Genomic DNA, 24,696 nt, shown 5'->3' on the forward strand with positions numbered 1-24,696 from the left:
ATAGGATGGACAACAATTAAATGATGTCTAACTAAGAAATGTTCTTTTATAAAACATCCACTGGGGAAAGGATTTATTGTCAATGTGTAATATAGGTTGGTATGCACTTGCAGTGGTGACAGCTGAGTGCGGTAAGTAGCCTACATTATGGAAACAATGTGTATAAACAAGTTATTTACTGTCGTTTGCACATTGTAGATCTTGTTTGAACACGATCACTGTGCCTAATATGGATGGGACTGTTACCCAGACCATGTTTCTAAATATATATATATATATATATATATATATATATATATATATATATATATATATATATATATATATATAATGTGTAAATTACTGGCCACTGAATTTCACTAAGTACACTGTTGCTTCTTTTGACTGATATTAACCTTTGTGGTTTGAGATAATTGCTGACCTTGATGTAACACCATATAATTATTAAAGGTTCCTTTACTGTCAAGGCCGTTGCACACCCCGATTTGGAGGTCATATTAACCAAGGAAGGCCGGTCAAAGGGAGGTTTACTTTACTGTGTTATCATGTCATTTCATCACTTAATCAGACTTTGCTTGGCTCTCCCTGCAGCCACTAAATGCTTTTTATAACATCACATTAGTGTCCTGCGATGACTAACGGGAGGGCTACTTTTGTATGCCTTCTGCCCTCCCACAATTGTGTTTGTTTTTTAGATACAAACTGTCTAAATTGTTGAAATACTAGAATAAATAAAAACATTCAGTTATAGTCCCTAAGCATGTTAAACACTGTATTGAGTATTAGGAAGGGAATTAGTTGACTGAAATGCAATTTCCAGATTTTTGAATGAATCATTATGTTTTAAGTACACATGCAGGGGCTTCGCACACATGTGTTCAAACTGTACGTAGTGATTGCATATGGGCCCTTCCACCATTTCCCTTGTTTGTGTGTCTGTTCAGTTTATTCAAAATAAGCCTAGAAGAGAATTATCATAGTTTGGGGAACAAAAACAGGTGAAGTGTTTTTTCAAGCTGAGATTATTTCAGGTCTAGTAAATAATGCATCTTAAAAATACTGATTATTAAAGAAGCATATTTTGAAACCTCTTTTTACTCACGCCACCTCCTGCGCTGTGAGCTTCACCAGGTCTTCCTCTCCTATCGTCATCTGATTGGATAGATTTCAGCACTTCCTCTCGTTTCTCTGAACAGGAAGCATCTAAATTGCAGGTGCATGGTAGGAACCATTTTCAAGTGAGGAAATGGGACTTGGTAGTTTCCACTATGCAAGCAACTTCCTTTTGAACACTGCATATTACCCCCTAGTGTTTCAAAATGTATTCATAACTTCTCTCTGACATGTATACTGAGTCACAGTTGCCTACATTTTTCTCCAACACTGGCTGAACCTTTGTGCTATGAACACTAGGAGGACACAGTTATTGAAAAACATGGTTTCATTTATTTAAAAAATATTTTAATGCACCATTAATAAAGGGTCCAACGCATTAATACAAGAAATATTGCAAATAATATTAAAATAATCAAATTAAAAGGAAAAACAATAAAAAATAAATGAATGGAAGGTATGTACATGTTTCATCCTCATGGAGAGAAGAAAAGGAACAACATATTTACAGCTTGAAATCAGTGTGTTTCTACGAGAAACAAACACTTCTACAATATTTACATGTACTTCTTTGATTTCATCTTTTTATACTGTAGTAAAGAGGGTTTGTTTGTGATGAAAGGCTTTCATTGCAACACAAAATATCTTACACATTTTCCTTTTTGGGAGGGAACAAAATAAAACCAAACTTTAGTTAAAAGTTTAAAATGAAAGTTAAACTTTGGACGGCCATAGCCATGTGAAAAACAGAGACACAACACAAGGGCCATATACATCCTGCTGTCTGCGGCATATTGCAAACCCATGGAGCGTATCTATATATACCTTCCACCCATCTACACTGCAAACAGATCCTACGCTGGACACTTGTTTACATTGGGCCGATGTATTTTCAGGGAGAGATGTTTCTTTGGGGTGAACCACTCAGCACTTCCAAATAAAATACATACTAATGTATTCTTGAAAGGCCCTCAAAACAGGGGGATGAACACTCACAATCGAAACATTTAAAGAGACCTAACCAAATCCAATAACTGTGCCTTTTAAAAACATATGTAGCACAAAGATTGACTAAGTTAAAAACTGAACACAGATTTGAACAGGACCTGAATGAGTTTGGTCGTAATCATTGCCTGAAGAACGAAGTTTGCCTACTTTTGACCTTTGCTTTGATGGAACGCAGATAAACAGATAGAGAGAGATTATGCAAACAAACATGGTTCTTGTTCTCGTCACAACACTTTGTTAACATAGCTCTAACTTTGGGGAAAAAAGGAAAAATAAACACAGGCTAAATCCCTGTTGTGCTGGTCCTGCAGGCAAAAATTCAGGAGCCATGTAAAAATAAAACAATTTAGCTACAACCTAACTGACATAGATTCACGTGGGTCAAAAACAAGAGTTGAAAGGTTTTTTTTCTCTCATCCAGAAGAAAGGTTATGGCAAATCAGGGGAGCAAGAACATGAGGGTCTGACTGGTGAACAAAGGACAGTGGGCTGGGTACACTGAAGCTCATTTCACTGTAAGATACTTACAGCTAATGCAACTGAATAACAACATCATTCGCAATAGCAATATTATTATATAATACTATGAAATTGAATTTAAAAAAAGCTCCAAAACAATCTTCACACTTGGAAATCTTGCATAACTGAAGACCAAATTGAATGAAGTTTGTCATTTTAAAAGTGCGCCTATAACAAGCACTTTTAAAAACCCTGAATTTGTCAGATATTCCTGTGCGTCTGTGCGTGGATCTGTGTGGATGGGTGGGTGGCAGCAGGGAGGGATTCGACACGGCAAGAGTGATCCAGGATGTGTATTATGTAAGCCGACGTAGACATAGAATAATGGCGTTTTCTGTTTTGTTTTACCGTGCTCCTTCAATCTGATAATGGCTTGGAAATAGAAAGACCTTTTATGCCTGGCTACACGAAACATCCTGGTTAAAAAAAACAAAACAACCAATGGAGTCCAACAATCGCCCCACAAAAGAAGCGGACGTCCCCCAACTAGCATTCTCATGCCAGGTGACACTAACCTCTCCCCTGGCTTGTGAAACTGCCACGTGAATGAAAAGTGGGCATGAAAGTGCAAATGTGTGTGTCTCTGTTTCCTGGGTAATGTGAGGAGGTGGGTTCATAGAGTGGCCTGGCCTTTCCATGTACACTCTACAAAGGGTGAATCAAGTGGGGGTCTGGGTGTTGCCAGGTGACGAAGAAAAGCACATCCACTAGTTCAGTGTCCCGCGGCAGTTCTCCGTCCCACACAGGCAGGGGATCTTGTTGTCCTCCAGAGGGAACTTGTAGTCGTAGGTGATCTCCTCGTTGACGGCGATGGCCTGCTTCGAGTAGATCACAATCTTTTTCTGGGACTCTATTGTGATTACCTTGGCGTAGCAGTTTGGCTGGAGGAACAAAGCAATAAGAGAAGGATGAGGAACAGTACCAGAAGAATTTGAAAATGAACATTTAAAATGTGTCTGTCTGTTAACTATGACAACGACAAGTTTTTTGTATCTTACATTGGAGAAGGGACAGGGATTAGGCTACTTGGTTTTTTACCTTTTTGTACCTTGGAAATATTCCAAGAAAGAGTTGTAAATAAAATGAAAGAAAAACAAAATTGTCTCGAAGAACCCTGCATCCGTTGCCCTTCTTACCGACATAATCAACTCTCTCTGCTGAATGAACAGAATTCAACTTAAAAAATGATAAATACTGGGAAGAATAGGACTGAAGATGTTCGGTACTCACAGTGCAGCAGTGGTTGATAAATCTTGCCAGGTTGCCAACTTTTGTGGCATCAATAATGGTGTCGTGGTCCACTCTGAACAGGTAGCTGCTCCCGATGCCCTGCTGTGCGTACCGCTTCTCTCGATTGTCAGCCACCATCTGGACACACACAAAACATGTTGTTCACAAAAAGAGCCAACAGCAGCAGTATCTGAAGATTTCTATATTTACAAATGACTAATCGATTATCAAAACAGTTCTTTTTTGCCAATAGACAAATCAATTACGAAATGAACCAATAATGTAATGATGATTGAGCTTTCTAAACAGAACACTTGCAGTTCAGCTTGCATATTTTATTAATATTGTAGCTGGAATGTCATCACTGCATGAAACTTGAGATGGATAACTGGAAGGGTTTGCTTTCAAAACACACAGTGAAACAGACAGGAGGCCGTACCTGTCGGATGTTCTGACCCACGTACTCGATGACCATCTCATCAGCAGCTATGGGCTCCATGGCGAAAAGACCCCACTCGTGGATTCTGCTGCGTCCGAAGCGAAGCCTCTTCTTTCGGTACTGCACAAAGACAGAAAAGAATCACTGTAACAAAGGTCTTGGTAACAAACAAAGTATGCAAACACTCAGATGAATATGTTTAAAGTTTTCATTAAAACCCTAGTACATGTGTGAAGTAAATGCTGTTTGTGCTTTTAGGAGACTTGGTTTGTAACCGCACTCATCACAGTTCCAGCGATAAACAGCCTCCACCCTAAAATATGACCTCAACCCTCCTTTAGGGTGTTGCTAATGAAGGGAGGGCATCCAGACTGATTTCCTGTTTCACACAGGGTTAGCTCTGTGAAATGTTTGGCCTTGGCAGTAACAGAAACAGGCGGCCTGCGTTGAAGGATTAACGCCTTCCTAGGGAGCAAGTTAATCACCCACACATTCATTACTCAAAAGTGTACAGCTGGCAACTCCTCATTGAAAGCAGGACCTCTGAAAGGAACCAGCAGTTTGTAGGTCCAACAAAAAGTTATTTTGTGTATGCAAAGTCATTAAACTACACCAGGGCAATTCAAGTAGTTCGGAATGGGGGCCGGTTGATGAAAATGATCCAAAGCAAGGGGCTGGGAAAAAGATAGCTTGAAATATGAGCAATCATATTAAGAGCTTCAGATACGGTAAATAGTGGAGTGCGTATATTGTGTCTAATTAAATCAAACAACATAGCCCCAAGGTCTTTATAGATCTAAATGGCAAGTTCAGAACTCAGTAGGCCTACATGTGAAGCTAATTTAACCATCAACATCATTTCATTTGATTTAGGTGAACTTATCTAATCATTCACGCAGAGATGCAATAAAAGACAGGAGTTGTCACTACAGTAGCTAGTAGGTGGGTTCGAAACCCAAGCCCACAGAAGTTCAGGCAATGTCTTCCTCTCTATCTCTCAATGTAACACCCTCTCTGGAATGAAGGCACTCTCGCCCAAAAACAATCTTAAAAAAAAAAAAAAAAGGAAGATTAATTTTTAACATTATTCTCTATTGAATAGCCCTGAACTACACGAATCAAGCAATCAATCAAACTTGTATTGAAGTTGTTAGAAGACACCATGTACACATTTAGGGTAGCAGTTTGTTTTTAAGTGTTTTTGCATGGCAGTGTTTTCTCTGTACTATGCACAGCAACATGCTCAAAGGTGCCTGTTGTTGCACTAAGGTGGCTTTACCGACTGCTGATTCAATCTGAACGTTGTCATGGCAGTGAGGAGATTACAGTGTTTGGAAAAAGAAAATGCTTCACCAATGGCTATTACCTTTACAGAGGTGTGTTTCTTTCCTACCGCCATGATGGTTAAGAATGATTTCCGCCAGGGACGTTCATCTTTTTTAAAGTATTTTCAAGGATAGAATATGATTTTGTCTTATTTCAAGAATAATTAAAGTACTATACACAATACAAAATATAAGATAATTGTATTGTGACATTTTAATACTGGCAAATGCTAAGAAATGTAAACCCTTGGGGACCTTAAGGTTTTGTAGCTTCAATGTGAATCTGGTAGCAGAACATGAGATAACATGCAGGCCGTATGTACCTTCAGCTGGTTGAGTTTGAGTAGGTCAGAGTCCACGACCGCCGTTGTGCCAATGGCGGTGAGGAGGCGGCGCTGCTCTGAGCGTCTCTCTGACAGCACACGGTTTGCTCCCTGGTAGAAAAACAGACGGTAAATAACATTAGAATTGCACCACTGGCACAATCACACTTCACCTGGCCTTGACCTAGAGGAGAATGACCCAGACTTTTAACTTTGACCCTCATTTGTTCATGTGGGTAAGGTTCATTTGGAATCTGTTACTGTGCAGGCAGATAAAAACCAACTAAATGCTAAGAGGAAGCATGATGGAGGACTCAAATTTCTCTCAATCGAACACATACTAGATGTGAATTCGGAAGGCTTTGAAACAATTATTACAAGTTGTTTTGAATGGATCTTTCATTATTTAACTCTCAGAATGAGGTTCTCAAGCATATTTTTTTCAAACGAAGGAGCTCTGTCTATTTTTGTAGCTGTTGAAAATTTTTTGTATACAGTCCTAACTCACTGAGCTTTGAACATATTTCCAAAGTGAACTCCACAGTCAGATCATAAGGAAAAATAAAAGCGAAAACTCTGTGTACCTGAGTCAGGTACTAATTTATTCATGACATCAAAAGGTGCTGACTGATGTGGTGTCTAATTACATCTCACTTTGTTGCGGGTGATGCTGACGGAGGTTAGATCATCAAAATGCAACAACAAATCTCCATGGTGGCAGTGAGACACGGCACAAAGCCAGAATGGAAAACAAAGGTTGCATAGGAACACAAAACAACCATTCGCTGGGTTTCCCCTGGAAATGCCAAATGTCAGCATCTGTGCTGATGTGTATGCACAAAACTCAATTCAATTACACATTTGGCGAGCAGAGACCTAAATGTTTTGCCTACTGATGCCTTTCAGGATGTGAGGGCTCTATATTGTTTTGGTTGATTGTTTCAAAGTGGGATTTTTGTAAATTAAATCCTTCAGCAGGAGGGACTTGTGTTACATTTTAGGAGGTTTGTGGACATACCATGGCTATCACAGATTCCGTCTAAATATTCCAAATGGAAGTGTTTTTGGATGAAGGTTAAAGTTTAACTAGTTTTAACAATGTTTAAACCCATGATTTATTTTATGAGCACGAGCTCTCCAGGACAAAAAGGCACACGGTGTTTAAATTGTTTTAAGGGCACATTTGGGACATCTGTTAGCCATCTGTATCGCAGAATGCTACTCTGAGTGTTAGAAATCAATTATCTTTTTCAATACAAACAAAGATTAGAACTACTAAGGAACTGTGAATGTATCTTTTAAACGTTGCTATTCAACCATAAGAGTTACAGTTTTGTTTTATAGTCCTAAAATTCCAAATAGCCGAGCAGCTATTTGGAAAATCTGTATCACTGTTCCAATGATCTCAACATTTAAAATCTCTACTGGAAACTCTCTTATTATTCCAACTCGCAGCCAAACGGCTGAGGGCTGATTCCACTTACCTACCTCCCTGCCAATTCAATTCCTAAGGGGTATCAATAAGCATCATCAAGCGTCATCTAAATGATCAAATAAATATTTAAGGTAATATTAACCATCTATAATAACTATATCAAGTACTGCACCCCCTAGTGTTTATTTACAGAGCCAGCACAGCAACAGCAGGGTGCACTGGAACCACATTTGGATTCAAGCAAACTTTGTATACATTTTTTAACACAAACATTTGTATGCTTGATTTCATACTCATTTGTAAGGAAATGGACCTACCAAACTTTAGTCCAGAGCAGTCCTTTAGATTCTCTCCTTTATAGTGAAGATTGTTCATGCATTGTTTTAAAAATGTTGTTTACTGTATCTTCATTATTTTAAAAGCTGGTTTAAGAATTGTAATCAATAATAAAGTAGGAACAACTGCAAAAGCACGGAGGGAAGTTGAATAAAATCTGATCAGCACATTTCTGATTTCAAATGTTTCCTCTCCTCTGTTATTCATTTTAGAACAGGATAGTAGTGCCTTATTTGTTCAACGGGGGAGAAGAACGTTTAGTCAGTATCCCTTGTGGTTTTAACACTCTTCGAAGAAAAAACATTGTAATACAAACGTTTTTTACCATCCAAAACATTTGCCTTTAAACCCGTTTTAGCAGTGATTTGGGCATAAACCCAGGAGATTTGGAAACCAGAAATAGTTGGTCTCCCTTGCCTTTAGGGCTTTCTTAAACAACAGAACCAAACAGGCAAACCTTCTTAGAATGAGTTGGCAATATCATTGAAGAAGCACCGTTTGGCATTCCTCGCTTACAATCTGAATCCTCCAAAAAGAAAGTAGAAGTGGTTATCAGTGGGATTGCAGAATGAATGGAGTTAGGAGCATGCTCACCGAGAGGTCCACATTCTCCACCTCCCGAATGACCTGCTCCGGCAGGTCCAGGTCCAGATAGACATCCTTCTCCTTGCGGCTGATGGCGTAGTAGCCCTCACTTCTGGCTGAACCGGTCACATGCTGACGCAGCTGTCCTGGGTTCTTCTTCTTACGCCGGGGGTTCGGCAAATTGGTTAGTGAAGCTCAAAGGTCAAGGACAATAGAAGACCACCCGGTAAAATGGAACTACAACATAAATAGCAATATACTTGTTCATTCAAAGAAAGCTATAAATTGGTAACTGGGGTTCATTTCAACGCCAACCATACATAATGCAGGAGTGAGTAATAGAAAAGGATATTGGTGTGATTGACCCAGTGGGTGTCATTGAGCCAGTCCGAGCTGTGGTTGTCCTGTAACAGCTTCTCATAAGTCTTCTTCAGCAAACTCAAGTCCTCGCCGTCCAGACCCGTGTTCCAGATATCATACAGGATGGTCATCTGCTCAAACTCACTGCGGTTGTCATACTTAATGGCTGATGGCTCGGATGCAGGGGCAGGTTTGGGCCAGCGCTGGGACGATGTTACCCCGGCCTCCTGCAGGAAGAGACGCTCGCTCTTCCTAACGTCTTCAACCATATCGTCCTCTGTGTCTGAGCTGGAAAGCTCCCCAGACTCAAGCTCCTCCACATCCACCTCTTCTTCTGAGTCCTGCACAGAAGGAGATGTTGTGATTGTTATTATGTTTATGAGTCATGGTAGCAGAGATGAGCAATATGAATACCAATGAAATGTTAATAGATTGATCCCAAGAAAAATCAGTTTGACTCAGAAGATGACACATTGATTTAACCCTATATCTTTGTTTTACAGTAATTCTTTTTAAAAGCATGCTGCAAAACCGGCCTGGTTCCAGCCAGAAGCAAATGGCCAAATAAGTCATCGACCAGGTGTGCTGGAGGCCGAGCTACTTTCTCACAGCAGCAAGTTTGAACAAATGTAATGAAAAAACTAAGACGGATGTGACTGATTTGTTTGCTTGTAGAAAGGAACAGGGCCACGTTCCTTCCAGCTACGACAAAAACATCATCAGGCCGGAATCCACAACGAATACAATGCTGGAAATACAAATGTTATGTGTGTCTGTTATGCCATCGGTTTTCTTTTTGATTAACTCTTAACTCTGTAGTTCTGCAGCGTGTTGGTATCAAGGACAATACTATCTTTTTATGAGGATGGGAGATTTTGTGCACACACACAGGAAGAAAAAAAGAGAAATATGTGCCATCATTAAACCTGGACCAACAAATGAGTCACTTCTTTTGTGTCACACACACTTACAGACTGTAAATGATGACACGCTGGTTACAGTAAAGACCTCAGAACACTTTTACAGGAACAAAGCAGAAGCTGCACGCACCTCTAGTTTCCGCTTCCTCTGTTTCTTGCTTCCTGGCTGCTCCTTCTGTTTTTGCGTGTTCTGAAGCTCAAGGTTTTCTTTGTCTTTCCTTCTCCACTTTTTGCTCATATCCTTTTCAAGTTCAAGACCTTTCCCAGCTATGGCCTTCTTCTTTGACGATGGCGGTAGAGATGCAGCCTGGCCTGCACCCTCAGACTCACAAAGCACTCCCATTGTGGATAAGAATTCTCCTTTATCTCCTCTGGATGAAAGGGCTTCTCCAATGACCTCCTCTGGCGCTTCAAGCACCCCAGAAATATTGTTAAGGTCTGCTGGAAGCAAGACTGAGGGGTCTTGTTTGGAGGAAGTCCTTTTGGTACCGGACGGTACTGTGAGAACAGGAGGTTTGCAGTAGTTGTGTTCCGTAATGACAAATATACCCTCTTGGCTCATTACCCGGGCCAGAGACTCTGAGGAGAGGAGATCACCTTCCATCTTCTGCTCTTCTGCTTCGTCAGATGTCTCCGTCTCCTCCGAGTCCCCGGTGTCAGGGTCCATTTTCAAAGCAACGTCAGCCAACACGGACAGGTCAGTGGTTGAAGCCGAGGCCAGCTGCAGGAGGCTCGATGCCCCAAGCTGCTCTCTGAGTCTCAACCTCTGTTCACTTTCTTCCTCATCCTCGTCTTCCTCTCTGAGGGAGTGACTGGAGGACGCAGACAAGCTGGTGGTCCGAGGCCTGCCTCTGGACCGTTTGTTGGCGGGATGGTTCGGAGGGGCCTCCTCGAAGGCCATCCTGCACAGAGAGGCGTGGTCCAATGGCAGGTTCTGCACAGTGCGGCACACCATACCAGGAGGGATGGGAGATTTGGGGGAATCTTTTCCTGTACCCCGTTTCCCAGGGGATTTGATAGGGGGGGTCTGAGGAGAAGCAGGGGGTCCCTTTTTGGATTCATCCAAATCTTGGTATCCAGACGGGGGCACAATGAGGGCATTGCCTTCACCTGGTTTGGAGGCAAAGGGAAGCAGTTGGATGCCCTTAGAGGGACGAGATGTGGGTGATGGAGAAGCGGTGACGGGAGAGTCTGGGTGCCTCCCAGGGGAGAAAAAGGGAGATTCACCTGACAGTTGGGAGGGAGATGGAGATACGGGTGCAGTCGGCAGCTGCATTTTGCTGTCGTTCTCGCCTGTGGAGAAAGAGACAGTCTTCCTGCGTTTCTTGAGAGGGGGCACAAGAACAATAGGGGACGAAGGCCGTGGGTACGGGGGCGATGGAGGACGCTTGCTGGGTGCTGTTTTTGTATCTGGCTTGCTGTCCTTGGTTTCACCTGAGAGAACAAATATGAGTTTTGAGAGACCGATCCAAACTGTTTAGAGCAATAACAAGGAGTAAAAGGCACAATGAGTAGGAATTGTATTAAAAACAATGTTTAAACTCATACAATAAAGCAACAAAAGATGCATATAAAATTGCCTACTTGTGTTTCCTAGTTACAAGCAAAAAGCGACATATTCTACTAATTGTGCCTTTAACCTATGGTCGTGATAGTTGTTGTTTTTGCATTGGATAATGTGGTATGCAGTTTTGATCGATGTTGAGGAGGACTTTTGACCAACCTGTTTTGACTTCTGCCTTTGAAAAAGCACCTGCATTATTTTCCCTGGAAAGAAAAGAAGAAATACATTTGAAGCCAGTGATATTGACGATGAAACGTGAATTCAATTGAATAAAATAGACTAATCGTATTTGTGGAATGGGCATATATTAGACATGGAATAAACACAACGTTTCAAACTCCATACCTGCCATGTTTTTCACTTGTGCTGTCCATGGTCGAATCATCCATGGAGTCTGGCCCTTCGCTCTCAGCCCTCTCTCCTTCCTCTTCATCCTCATCTTCAGAGGAAGATGAAGATGTAGATCCTGAAGATGAAGAGCCGTCAGAGGACGAGGAGAGGCTCTCATCGTCACTATCAGCACTAAGGGCATCATCTAAAAAAAAAAGAAGAAGATATTAGGGATCCTTATGACCTTTAACTGAAAGTAAACAGAAGTAAATGTATTGAAATAAGATTGTGATTTACCATCAGATGCCTTTTCACTTCCCTCTTCATCCTCCTACAAATAAAAAGGATTATAGTTACAAAACTAATATATCACAGTGAAATGCTGCCATCTAGAGTGAGAACACAATTCTTAACAAACCTGATAACACAAAACACATTTGAAATCAATACCACGCACAAGCTGAATACATGAATACAAAGATATGTTATAATTCGATGCTCAGTCTGCTGTCTTAGTGAATACATTTGATGTAAACAGGTTTTGAAATGTCTCGTTTAAGCATACCTTTGGTTTGTTTATGTGCTCTTGATTTTTTGTTTGCTTACAATAAGAGATAAGAACCCAAACCTTTTCAGTGGAGGAGCCATCAGATGTTTCCTCTCCCTCGCTGCCGAGCTCCCAAGGTTTACGACTTCTTGGCTTCTTTTTCCTCCTCTTGTTGTCTCTTTCAGCTCCATGTCTGCTTGCCTCCGGCATTCTCCCCGCACGAGCTGAAAACAATACATCCGTTTGAGAGGTAAATGCAGCAGGCCCTTTAAATCAAAGCAGTCTTTACAATGTTGAAAATGAGCTCAACAAACCTTCGTCATCCTCGTCTGGTGGGGTCGAGGGCCGTGGCCTCTTCATGTCTCCCTCTTGAAGCTCCTGAGGTTCTTTCCTCTTTACCTAAACAAGTGGAAATCAACAATATTTGTTAAAGTAATGGACTTTAACATCTGACACAAACTTGACAAATAAATGAAATAAGACAAATTATAACGGGATCCTGGTGGCAAGTAGGATTAAAAGTATCTACTGTACACCCGGGACCAGCACTGTTAGGGAATGTCATGGCAACAATGTTCATTCAAATTGACACTTGCACACTCCACTCTCTCCCTCACAGTACCACCATCAAGACTCAAAACATTTGGCAACAGAGCATTCTCCAGATCAGCACCCCGCCTCTGGAACTCCCTCCCCCAATCTGTCCGCCACTCTCCCACACTGTCTACCTTCAAAACCCAGCTGAAAACATACCCCTTCTCCCAAGCCTTCAACTTACCCTACCCCCCAACCCACTGACTTCACTCACACCCCACGCTGTATCTCTTATTCACCCCACGCTGCATCTCTTATTCATACATTCATCAACTTTTTCTTTCCTCTTTTCCATTATGTTGTCTTTTGCTCGTTGTCCTATGCTTGCTCCCCCCCTGTGTTGTCCTTTGCCTGTTCATGTAATGTTCATCTTCAATTTTCTTGTCCAATATGTTGTCTTCTGCCTGTTCACCCCCTTTCTGTACTTTTAATTTTTTTTGTAAGCGACTTTGGGTTATTGAAAAGCGCTATATAAATAAAAGTTATTATTATTATTATTATTATTGCGAGTTATGTTATCAGGTGTAGATTAGGTTAGTCCCTGATCGTTTATCAATTATCAACAAAACCTTTATTTGACAGGACTGTAAAATATACTTTAATAATAATAATGCAACAGAACAATTTGAATCTTGCATCTACCGGAAATGTTCTTATAGGATTCTTAAAATAAGTATCTCACCAAAATGTAAATAATTGACTCAATGTCGAATATAAGAGGGCGACGGCTCCTCCGCTCCCTTCACTGGCTTCCAGTAACTGCTAGAATCCACTTCAAGACACTGGTACTTGCATACCATGCTGTGAATGGATCTGGCCCTTCCTACATCCAGGACATGGTTAAACCATACACCCCAGAACGTGCACTCCGCTCTGCATCGGCCAAACAGCTCGCTGCACCAGCACTGCGAGGGGGACCCAAGTTCCCATCAGCAAAAACACGTGGGTTTGCTATCCTGGCTCCAAAATGGTGGAATGAGCTCCCCATTGACATCAATCTTCCGGCGCAGACTAAAAACTCATCTCTTTCGACTCCACTTCGAGCGATAGAACTATAAACAAAGCTCTTGTATACTAATAAAGGGCTGGTTTATCTAAAGCCAGTTGAGTAGCACTTGAAATGTTTGGCTCTATGATACCTGATGTACTTATATGATTCTGTTTTCTTCAAGGTCGTATCTTCCTGGTCGAATGTACTTATCGCTTTGGATAAAAGCGTCAGCTAAATGCAATGTGTGTGTTTTAATTCATCTAATCACATTGTGAGCTGTCGAACATTATAATGCAGTCAAATTTCTGCCAAAGTGCTTTTACCTTGAAGGAAGGAAGTCGGACTGGTCCTCGGAGAGACAACCCTTCCATGCCACCGCTCTTCGCCCAGTCCACGAGAGACGTATGAGGCTCCCGAGGACGGTTGATCTTTTCCTCTTTTTTCTCATCATCCCGTAATGCAGACATCCCTCTAACCATTGTCTGGAAAGGCTGGAGGAGGAAACATGGTGCAATTACAATTTGTATTTATTTCCCTTTTCCATTTCACAATACAACTCTGATGCCTGATCAATGTGGTCTGTGGCATCATGTTGCCACAGAGAATAAAGGAGGCCATTTGAACTGCCATCAGATGGTAAAAGTAGGGGCAGCTTTCGAAGGCACCCGGTGGACAAAGTAATATTAACAAGGTTTAAATACTTTTAAATAGTGAAAAAGTTCTGCATTCGAAGTCTTAAGCCAAAGTATTTGCATCAAATTACACTTAAGTATAAACAATACAAGTATTCAAAATGTAGAATGACTTGTTCAGAATCATATATACTGGACTTTAATAATCAATTCATGTGTTTATCACTTTAATGCTGCTAATGGTGGAAACAATTGCATTTACTTTATTTACTGCTCACGTGCTTTATCTATGAATTAGGTTTTTAACTAATAACTGGAGAAAGCTACATCTGTAGCAACACTGCAAGGCACGACAAGTAAAAAAAGGTGCTGGTCGATTTGAATCTGAACACAGGATTAGCTTGAATTCAAGGATTGTAGAAAGATCTAGTCTGAGTTTATTAATAAAAAAATATTTGTAATAAATGTACAAATAATTGGATGAAGCTATATTTGTGTACACACAACAAAATAAAACAAGCTTCAAATATACACCATTCTTCCTTACCTTGGCCTTGGTCTCTTTCCTCTCCCACCACTCGTCAAAAGTCGCAAAGGCAACGTTCTCCACCATTTTGCGGTTCAGGTCCCTCTGCATGATGTTTTTCATTTCCTGGATCAGAGTGCCCAGGACCATCTGCACTGTGGCTTCATGTGGATTTTCAGGCAACATAGACATCTCCTCCCCATCTGGAGCCCTGTACTCGTCTCCCTCCCCGGGGAGCATGGTGCCATAGCCCGGGGGGGGCATGTAAGAGGCGTAGTGGGGCGGCAACACGTGCGGCGGCCAGCCAGTATGGGGAGGCGGGATGCCATGGTGTTGAGGGTGTGCTATCTGGGTGCTGTGGGGGTCTGGGTAGGGGTAGGGCATATGGGTGGGCATGTAGCGGTGGTCCTGGTCATAATGAGCACCTGCTCCACTCCCCTCTTGGTCCATATAGGGGTGGTGTGTGTGGGGTGGCGGCATAGGGTGGAGATGGTAGGAGGAGTAGTCGGCGGTGGCTGCCTCACCGGGGCCGGGGGTGCCGTTGGAGGACGACACCCTCAGCTGGTGTAGGCGACTGAGCATGTGGGTCTGCATCTGGAAAGACATTGGAGCTCCACCGCTGTACTGGTTCATCAGCTCCATGGACGAGGCATAGTCATACATGTGGTGGGGCATGGGAGGATACTCGGAGTGCAGCTCCATGTGGGAAAGGGGAGGGATCCCGGGCGGAGGTGGGGGTTGGAGGGAGTAACCAGGAGGAAGTGGCAAATGAGGAGGGTAGGAAGGTATGGGAGGGTGCATGGAGGTGCCAAAGTGCTGTGCAGTGTCTGGTTGGGGCGAAGATGAGTGGTCTGTTGTTCGTGAAGGCATGGCAGCCTGGGAGGAACAGGGTGAGGAACCTGAGGTGAGAGAGGCCTGGTGGGAGGTCACTGTTGTTATGGTAGTCACCTCCTCTTCCTCGTCTGAAATCTCCATGTCTTCGCCTGAGGAGTGAGGGGAGGACTAAAAGAAAACAGAGTTTAGATTGTTAGTATACACCATGCACATTGATTTCCACACTTTCAAAAGACACCTACAAGAAGGCTTAAGAAATGTACTGTTTGAATACCAGTGTGATAACCAGTACCATATATGCTAACAAAGTAGCAAAAAAGTGATTATGCAACTTTGACTTGTCAGAAGTGTCCCTTAAAGCTTTATTATGCTACTGGTCCTACCTGACTCTGTCCATTGTAAGGTGGTGTGTGTGCTCCTGTCCTGCTGCGTGTATCAGCAGATCCAGTCTGTGAAGATTCCTCCTGCAAAGCTCCAGTGAGGCCAACCTGTTTTTGGGTTTCCTCTGTGGGGTTGTGAGAGGAGTAGGAGGAAGACGATGGTATGGCTGCTGTATGTAAACTGGGACTCTTCCTACCATCTCCCCCCTTTCCCCGTTTCCTTCCTCTGTCTCTTTCCCCTTTCTTCATGTGGTCCTTCTCACCATTGTCCCCAACCAGGTTACCACTTGTGTGCTCCCCTGTCCCATCACCTCTTCGATCTCCTTCCCCACGCACACCCCTCTGCTTCTCCTCCTTCCTATCTTCTTCATCCTCCTCATCGGAGGCAAGGAAAGAAAACTTAGCCTTCTGTTCTTTGAGGAGCATCTCAATACGAGAGTCCAGGCTGCTGCTGTGGTAGACGAACGGTAGACTCTCATTGGTGGAATCTGGCTCTGGAGAGGAGGAGTCACGCTGAGGTGGGGAGCTGGAGGAAGAGGGAAGATGGTGGGGAAGGGAGGTAGAGGAAGGGGACGTGGAGGAAGAAGCAATGGGAGGGTGAGGCGGGGAGGTAGGCGGAGGCGTTTTCGGGGGTGCTGGTGGCGTGCTGGGACGGCGCTTTGGCTTTGTCCACTGCTCTTCCCGGGCCGGACTATCCTGGTTGAAGTCCAGCGTTCCCAGTGTCTCAGCTACAGCCGCTGCTATGACTGAGGCTGGTGGGAGGGGGGCCGGCACTGGGGGAGGCGGTGGAGGAAGAGCACTGTGGTGACCAGGGTGGTAGTCTTTGTCAGCACCAACCGACGGCAGGGAGCCCCTCTCGGCAAGGCTTGTGCCTGCAAGACGGGTGGAAGCGTCCAATCCCTGAGGAGGGGCTGGCTCTTTGGAGGAGGGGTATGCGGAGTAAGATGAGGGGGGAGGAGACATGCTGTTAGAGGAAGAACGGTAGGAGTTGGAATTGTATCTGGGGTCAGAGCTGTTGGAGTAGTCACTGTCTCTGTCCCTGTCTCTGTCTCTATCTCTGTCTCTGTCCCGGTCATGGCTGCTCCTTCTGTGGCTGCTGCTGCCGTGGTGGTTGTGTGAATGGTGGTGGTTGCGGTGTTTCTGGTGGCCATGGTCACCTGACCGGGAGCCCAGGCTGTCTCGCCGGTACGCCCTGTCCTCCCTGCGCTCTGAGTGGTGATGGGAGTGATGGGAATGGTACTTTGTGGAAGAGTTTGTGTCTTGCTGGTGGTAGGATGACCTTCTGGAGCCGATCCCCGCCGGCCCGTAGCGCCCCGCCGAGTCTCTGTCACGGTCCCTGTCTGACATTGGGGGCTGATCAAATTGGGCGGCAAGAGGTGGAGGAGGCATTGAGGAGTGGTGCGCAATGTGTGGCCCAGGCCCTCCAGCATTGGGGTATGGAGGGTAGCATGGCGGCTCGTTGGGACGGTATGATGCGTTTGGGGGGTATATAGGGCGACCTCGATGAAACACTGAAGGTTCCTGTGCGTCCTCCGAGAAGCGAGATGCTTTGTGTCCTCCAACAGTAGATGAGACTGCAGAAGACGAGGAGGACGAAGGTAGCATGTCCTGGGGAGGGTAGCCACTGCCCAAAGTGACAGTGTTGTAGCCAGTATGCCTGCATGACACAAATGAAGTTATTAAAAAATATTATTTTACTGACCTGCATGACAACCATACAGACAATCAATTAAATTAAACATGCTTTATTGGCATAAAGATAACAAAAACAAGTCATATTCAGATGATAAAAAAAGGTTTGCTCTGCTTGCATGTGTACGTGAAAGACTGTGGATGTTTTAATTGATGTCGTCTAATTTTAACTGCCACTCTAACACCCACTACCCATGACAACACTGCCAGTTTCACTGAATGATCAAAAGCATACATTCCCTTACTTATTGTTGATTAATGTATGTAAATACAATCGAGAATCTGTACAGTGTACAATGGAATCTTCTATGCAGAGCATAATAATGTTACAGTACTTGTAATGGAATGATTACATTTGTGCAATGTCCAAACATGACATCCTTGCAACATAATTGCTATAACGAATCAAGAAGCTATTAAGAGAAATAAACTATAATATCATAATGTACAGAAAAAGATAGAGCGTTTCAGCCTTTACCAAGGAACCTGAATAATAACACCAGCACCAAGGCAATGGTACAGTTTTGATGCAACTCTCTCTTTGGCCAAGTATCATCGACTAACCTTCCGCCAGTGTAGCCCGAGTCTTGTGAGAAAGGAGTCCCAGATCTGGAGCTGTATGGTGTTCCTCCTCCAGCACCCTGAGATGAGGCAGTGGAGCCTGGTGTGAAGGGGCCCGACATGGAAGAGGGGGGCGTGTCCAGACGCTGATCACTGAAACCAGTTTCCCCAGACGAAGGGTCTGCACTTCCTGACGTTAGGGCCTGGACCCCTGCTGCCAAAACCGCAAGGTCACTGGAAAGCCTCCGCCTGACTTCTGATGACTGTTCAAAACAAGCATATCGATGAAAATGTAAGATTCTTTACAATCCAATATCCATATGAACTTTAGCAGATCATTAGGGAAGTGAAAGCGGGCTTCATCAAATAGTTAGAACATTGATTCACTACTTTTGAATTGCACATTTTCAACATTGTTTGACATGACTATGCCGCAATGTAACCTGACAATTCATTGCATATTATACAGATGTTTCAGCACAGTTTTCTATCAAGATAAGGCTTCAACAATAGCATTATTATCATAGTATTGGTAGAAATCAAATCTATTTGTGGCTACATAGGATTTTTTCAATCTTGTGTGATCTGAAACATCTCCATAACCTCAGAGCTGTGAAGTCCAAAAGGTCATATTTATTGAAAAAAGGAAGATGCAAGCCTTTACAAAACATGTTTTTATCAAACAAAATATTTGCTTAAATCGATATTTATTGGCATGTTGCCTGTAAAAAAAAAAAAAAGTATAATTTGGTCAAAGAGATGATCTAGCAGCAATGACACAGCACCATCAATTACATTTAAAAGACCACAATAAAAAAAGAAAAACATTTCAAGCTTCATTTGATTTAATATATGCTTTTAAGAATAGGAAAAATAAGATTCTGAAGTGAAAATGATGCTGCGACTATACCGTGTCAGGCTGTGGCTGCGACGGTGCTGGTGCTGGGGCTGGTGCTGGGGCTGGGGGCGGGAGCCTGTCAGTCAAAGCCTTGCCTCCCAGGGGCACTGTCTGAGGAGTGTAGGACCCGTTTACCATCAGGTCATAATACTTTTGCCTCTGCTGGCCTGTGGAAATAAACAAAAGCCAAAGAAAAATAAATACAGACCGAGAAATGAGGGCACTACAGACATCACCCATATCCACCGTCTCCACCAAGGAACAGCTAATGTCTGTTTGTTTTTTTAGAGTCAAAAGGACATATAGCATAAAGGTTTTTTTATTTGGATATAAGGTGCAGATATAGGAATTGCAAAAGCATTTTACTCATAAGCTCAATCTTTAGCGATACAAAAAGCTGGCACATATATCTCATGATTGTATTACCTTTGTGTTTTACCATTTAAAACTATGTGTATATAGATCTCAGATATCTTTTAAATGGCATAATATACATTTGTGTTTATGATAATGTGTGTGTACTTTTTTCTTTTTGGTAGAGACAAACACAGTTTTCAGCCAAAAACTCAAATGCATTACATGTTTGTACTGGCGATGTATTTCTCACTCCACACAAAATGTATAGTATGATTGATCACTAGGTTAACGTTGAAGATGACGGAGATAAGGTGTTTAAACTTACCTTTTATATCCAGTTGAGCATGAATGATGTTACCCATGACAGAAGTGTTGTGCAGATGCTTGACTGTGTCCTTAGCGCCTCTGGTGCTGGTAAACAACACCCTGGCCAGGCCCAAGTGCTTCCTGGTCTTGGGGTGAAACAGGATCTCCATCTCCTCCACCTCACCAAACTTTGCACACATTTCTGCCAGAAAGGGCTCCTTGATGTTGTCATTCAGTCTAGCAAAGCTCACCTCCTTGAGGGGTATGGGACCCACATAGAACTCATCAAGCTGTGAAGAAAATCAGGTAAAATAATGTGTCAACATGTTAAGCCTGAGGTGAAGTATGTCTTAAGTTAGTGCTCAGAGGCTATTCTCACCTTAAACTTGGGCACTGGCAGGGACATTTCTGTATACCTGGACCATAGTCTCCGGGGTCTAGGGTCCCGCAGTTCACCAATGGGAGGAAATCCAGAGTCCTGAAAATTAAGAGAAGGATATTATTTCTTCCAGTAGTAACACAACTTGAAAACACACACTGTATACCTGAGACAGAGATATGGAAAGTAGAATAATTCTTCCTACAACCAGGATATTTTCTATGACCCTCGCTGTTTACGGTTAGCTTTTAGGCAGCATTTATTTTTGATTGAACCCTACGGTTTATAATTCAAGGTTTTTGACAGAAAGCCAAAATTCATACAACCACTGAACCATCCTAGAACAGTTTTGACAATTTTAAGTCTTTTAAAAGTATGTGTTATTTTTATAAATGTTTACATGGACTGCCCCCCCCCCCCTTTCTTAGGGGAATTCATCCACAAAAAACACACTGGACGCTGCACTAGGTCAGAAACCAGAGGAGACTGTGAAGTCCACCGTAGACGGACAACTTGTACAAAATATCCTCTCCGTTAAAGGCAGCTCATTGTGGAATAGCCTCCTAACTGAGATACGGGATTGTCCCACTCTCAATAGTTTTAAAGAATGGTTAAGCAACAAACAGACGGGTAATCACCGCTAAATGCACTTATACAGGGGTATCTCCTCTTGCACTTTATGTAGCTCTTGTATCTTATCTTGCACTTTATATACCAAAGCCGCTACATTGTACTGCCATGTGGTAAATGCTTGTATGCTGCTCTTGCTCTTCCTGCATATCATGTATTTATTTTTGCTATGTATATAAATGTCATGTTCTTATATGTTGTATGTGACGGGACTACGGATGGAAATTAGCTCAAAGCTAAAATCCGGCTCATTTACACGTGTAAGCATTATTTTGTTTTAAAGTGTTCATCAATGTGCACTGTCCCGGTTCAAATAAACGATTAAAAAAAAAAAGTTACACACACAGTTAACCCGTTTAGATTTCTGGCATTGTGTACATTTGGCTTTTGCAACTTACTTATCATGTATATTGTGTATATTTGGTTCCTTGCATAGTGTATGTTTGCACTATTTCAGACTTTATATTATTTATATTTCTCTTGTTAGTTCAAATACTTTATTGTCGACGTTGTTTTGTGAGAAAGGCAGATATGTGTCTTCGGTCTGAATGTGTAAAGCCTGCTTTTAAAATAGTGGCATTGAACTCATATCACATCCAGACAGGATAATAATAAAACATGAATTCACACACAAAAGAAGCACCAGGTATTTGATAGTGAAAACAGAATGAAGGTTCAGTAAATGGATGGATCAAATGTATGCTGACATGACTATCCTCCTTGAATAAGAGATAGGGGACAAACTATTTTCTATAGAGGTTTTTTTCTAAATGAGTAAAAGTTCTTGATATAAAGTTGTATTGTATCCTAAATTAGACATGTTGTATTTAAGGAACACACATGTATTAAAAGAGAAAGACAATCAACTCACTGGCACACTGAAATGCACTCCATCATATCTGTAGATTTTCTGTGCAACTCGCCGGATGGCTGGATCCTGGACAAGTTTGTAGCTCTGCCACTGCAAACTGACAGCTTTTTGAGAATCTGCCCCACCGTCTGGATCCATCCTACAACTGAAGTGTCAAACAGAAAACCATGAAACAGCAGCTACAGTATGGGGACGTGTACACATGTACAGTGGGGCAAAAAAGTATTTAGTCAGCCACCAATTGTGCAAGTTCTCCCACTTAAAAAGATGAGAGGCCTGTAATTTTCATCCTAGGTATACCTAATTTGCAAATAAATTATTTAAAAATCAGACAATATGATTTTCTGGATTTTTTTCCTTCTCATTTTGTCTCTCATAGTTGAGGTATACCTAGGATGAAAATTACAGGCCTCTCTCATCTTTTTAAGTGGGAGAACTTGCACAATTGGTGGCTGACTAAATACTTTTTTGCCCCACTGTATATGTTCACAGGGTTCTATGCTCAGCTCAACACCCTAGGAACATTTAGGAGACCTTTAAAAGCTCTTCTGTTCTCATCTGTTCTGTATGTATATGATGTTTCCCTGGGTCAACAATACAGTGTTCTAGATTGCAAACATTGGTATCTCCTTAATAGCAGAATGGATTGTTGTCATTAACACTGCATTTCAAACATCCATCTTAATTTGTGCTTTAGACATTCGAAGTTCATATAGAGGCCTTAGCATTTTTAGAAAACAGCCCAGTTAGAGATATACTGATGAGAAATACTGCAGTAATTAAAGACAGAGTATATTTGGTCGCTGGCAGAGGCTAACGTTACACTGTATGGTACTGTAACAGAACGGTGAGCTGCGTCACATCAGTTAGACACACGTTAACTTTTCTAACTAATGTCTGTTAGAAAAAATAATCAACAAAAAAAAATAACTGAGCAAGATAGTAATATACACGTTTTAGGTATGGGCTAAGATGCTGCGTGCTGTCAAAACAATGCCCAGCGTTACGTCACTGACCACTTAGTTCAGTTAGCAACATGCTAGTTGCAACAACAAAATTCAAATATATCATTTTTTCAGACGTCAAAACAGAGTTCACGTAAACGAAATATAAACCGGGTGCCTCTCTATTCTGCAGGAGCAACATAACTGGTAGCTCTGATACGATATAAGGTTTGCAAATGTTAAAATGACGCTTTAGCTGGTGCAAGTTACCGCTGCCGTTGGCTAATGCTAACTAGCAAGAACATCAAGTTAGGAGTCAAACTCTGATAATGTTGCCCCTCCGACCACATCGGTAACATGTTATCTATGACATGTATGTTATGCAACTCTCTTAGAAGCTCTACGGACTTGTTTTCTCTCCTAAATTCAGACCCCACCTCTTTGAGAGCTACTGCCCGCTCATCCGAAAGTAGCAACCCGCCGCTACAGTGTAGGCAGCTTCATCCAGGCCCGGGAGACGAACAAGAAAAACACTGAAAGCCTAACAGAAAGAGGACATCTCCGTGCCGGCGCTTAAGCAAATCTGACGGGCTAAAACAACGCCGCTATCATTCCGGTAGCTAGTCCAGACATCAACAATCCTCTCAGAGCGGCAAAACCATTGTTTTCGCTTTAAAATCCAAATATTGTTGAGAGAGCGGCCATCGCATAACCAACCTGAAAGCCTCGCCTGTTCTCCATCAGTGTTTGCGAATGCAGCCCACGATTCCTGAACGGCACTTTCTTCAAAGTAACAAATAAAATAAAGAAAGCCACTGCAGTGACATATAATGTAAATATAACTGAATATCAAAAATAAATATATATTAATAAACGCCTGTATTTTTAATAGTCACGTTTTTGCACTTTACAGATATATGTTCGAATCTGCTCATGCAAACCCAAAACCAGAGAAGTAATCATAACGCCCTCTAAAGACACTACTCGTCTAATGCAAACTATTCATATATTTAATTACTTTTCTCAAACAATTGTGCAGTTAAAACAATTAATATGTGTCGTATTTAGATATTTTCAGCAAAAACAATACAGTGACTCAAACTATATTTTTGGATGAAAATAAAAGAAAGCCTCAATAAAGGTCAAAGGCCAAAAAAATCTATTCCATATATTGTGTTGGGTATATGGAATGAACAAATGAAACATATTAATACAGGGTGATGAATGCCTCAGAACTCCGTTTCTTATTTTATTTATAATACTTGATCTAAGGAACCATCTTACATTTTGTCAGAATGTGTATACCATTCAAGTGGTCTATGAAAGGTTTTCATATATATTAAGGTATACATTTTAGTCTTTTCTTTTCATTATACTTTTTTGTTCTACTCCACTATATCTCAGAGGGAAAGAAGATGGTACTTTATACTTCACTACATTTATGACAACATTAGATGCTAGTTAGTAAATATATTTAAGGTTGCACTGCTGGTTGACTAAATACTGCAATGTTGTTAATTTGGGCTCAATTCATCCTATTTTATAACTATAAGAGGTTTTGTATTCCAAGTCTTATTAAATGATTTGACCACAGATATCCAATAAATATCAGTGAGTGAAAAAAAGGGAAATACTATAAATTGTACTGCAAAGATATTGAGTAAATATACATTCCACAAATAATTTATTATTGGGCACCAGCAAATAATAAACAATGTGATTTTGATTGGTGAATGAAGTCAATATACAGTCTGTAATTCATGGAAACAATTGCTAAGTAACAGATCATTACTACAGATGCAGCTCGAACAATAAAATAAAAGGCAATAAAACCTTTTTTAAGTCAGTATTTCGTGACCGATTATTCATTTAAGTTTGGGATGAATAAAGTATAACTAATATGATCTTATTAGTCAAGTAATCTGCCTGGTACTAAGTTTGATAATTTAAATCTCGCTGATAGCACTATCATAGGGTCAACTTGATCGTAGAAATGCAATATTCTTTCACCAAATTGTGCAGTTTCTGTGCCCTTGTGCAGTTTGTGTTTTCATTTGACCAAGGAGG

General features: G+C 41.8%; 1 protein-coding gene across 2 annotated transcripts; it reads right to left on the reverse strand.

Annotated features, from left to right (window-relative positions):
* Nucleotides 1-1,439: 1,439 nt before the first annotated feature.
* On the reverse strand, nt 1,440-23,479 carry setd1a (SET domain containing 1A, histone lysine methyltransferase). 2 transcript variants are annotated; one of them, XM_079645800.1, is made up of 21 exons: nt 23,347-23,479; nt 21,686-21,830; nt 20,185-20,283; nt 19,825-20,095; nt 19,155-19,309; nt 18,248-18,507; nt 15,995-17,648; nt 14,799-15,779; nt 13,943-14,110; nt 12,349-12,433; nt 12,116-12,258; nt 11,785-11,818; nt 11,503-11,692; nt 11,317-11,360; nt 9,724-11,027; nt 8,666-9,014; nt 8,323-8,501; nt 5,958-6,068; nt 4,310-4,429; nt 3,871-4,008; nt 1,440-3,521 (listed from the first exon to the last, which is right to left on the reverse strand). In XM_079645800.1, the coding sequence occupies exons 2-21, from the start codon at nt 21,821-21,823 to the stop codon at nt 3,348-3,350; spliced, it is 6,597 nt and encodes a 2,198-aa protein (XP_079501926.1). In that variant the 5' UTR covers nt 21,824-21,830; nt 23,347-23,479; the 3' UTR covers nt 1,440-3,347. The 2 variants fall into 2 exon arrangements, with proteins under 2 accessions (XP_079501926.1, XP_079501925.1); XM_079645799.1 differs by having other exon boundaries at nt 23,067-23,363.
* Nucleotides 23,480-24,696: the final 1,217 nt, after the last annotated feature.

Source organism: Notothenia rossii (genome assembly GCF_949606895.1).
Source record: "Notothenia rossii genome assembly, chromosome: 8".
Classification (NCBI taxonomy): domain Eukaryota; kingdom Metazoa; phylum Chordata; class Actinopteri; order Perciformes; family Nototheniidae; genus Notothenia; species Notothenia rossii.

What these genes read in the sequence shown, in the direction of transcription:
- setd1a (XM_079645800.1), bottom strand. Translation starts at nt 21,823, where the DNA reads ATGGATCCAGACGGTGGGGCAGATTCTCAAAAAGCTGTCAGTTTGCAG. An exon ending in GGAAAGAGACCAAGGCCAAG is followed by an intron (nt 14,111 to 14,798) that starts GTAAGGAAGAAT and finishes TTCCTCCTCCAG; the next exon opens with CCTTTCCAGACAATGGTTAG. An exon ending in ACAAGTGAAAAACATGGCAG is followed by an intron (nt 11,361 to 11,502) that starts GTATGGAGTTTG and finishes TTTTCTTTCCAG; the next exon opens with GGAAAATAATGCAGGTGCTT.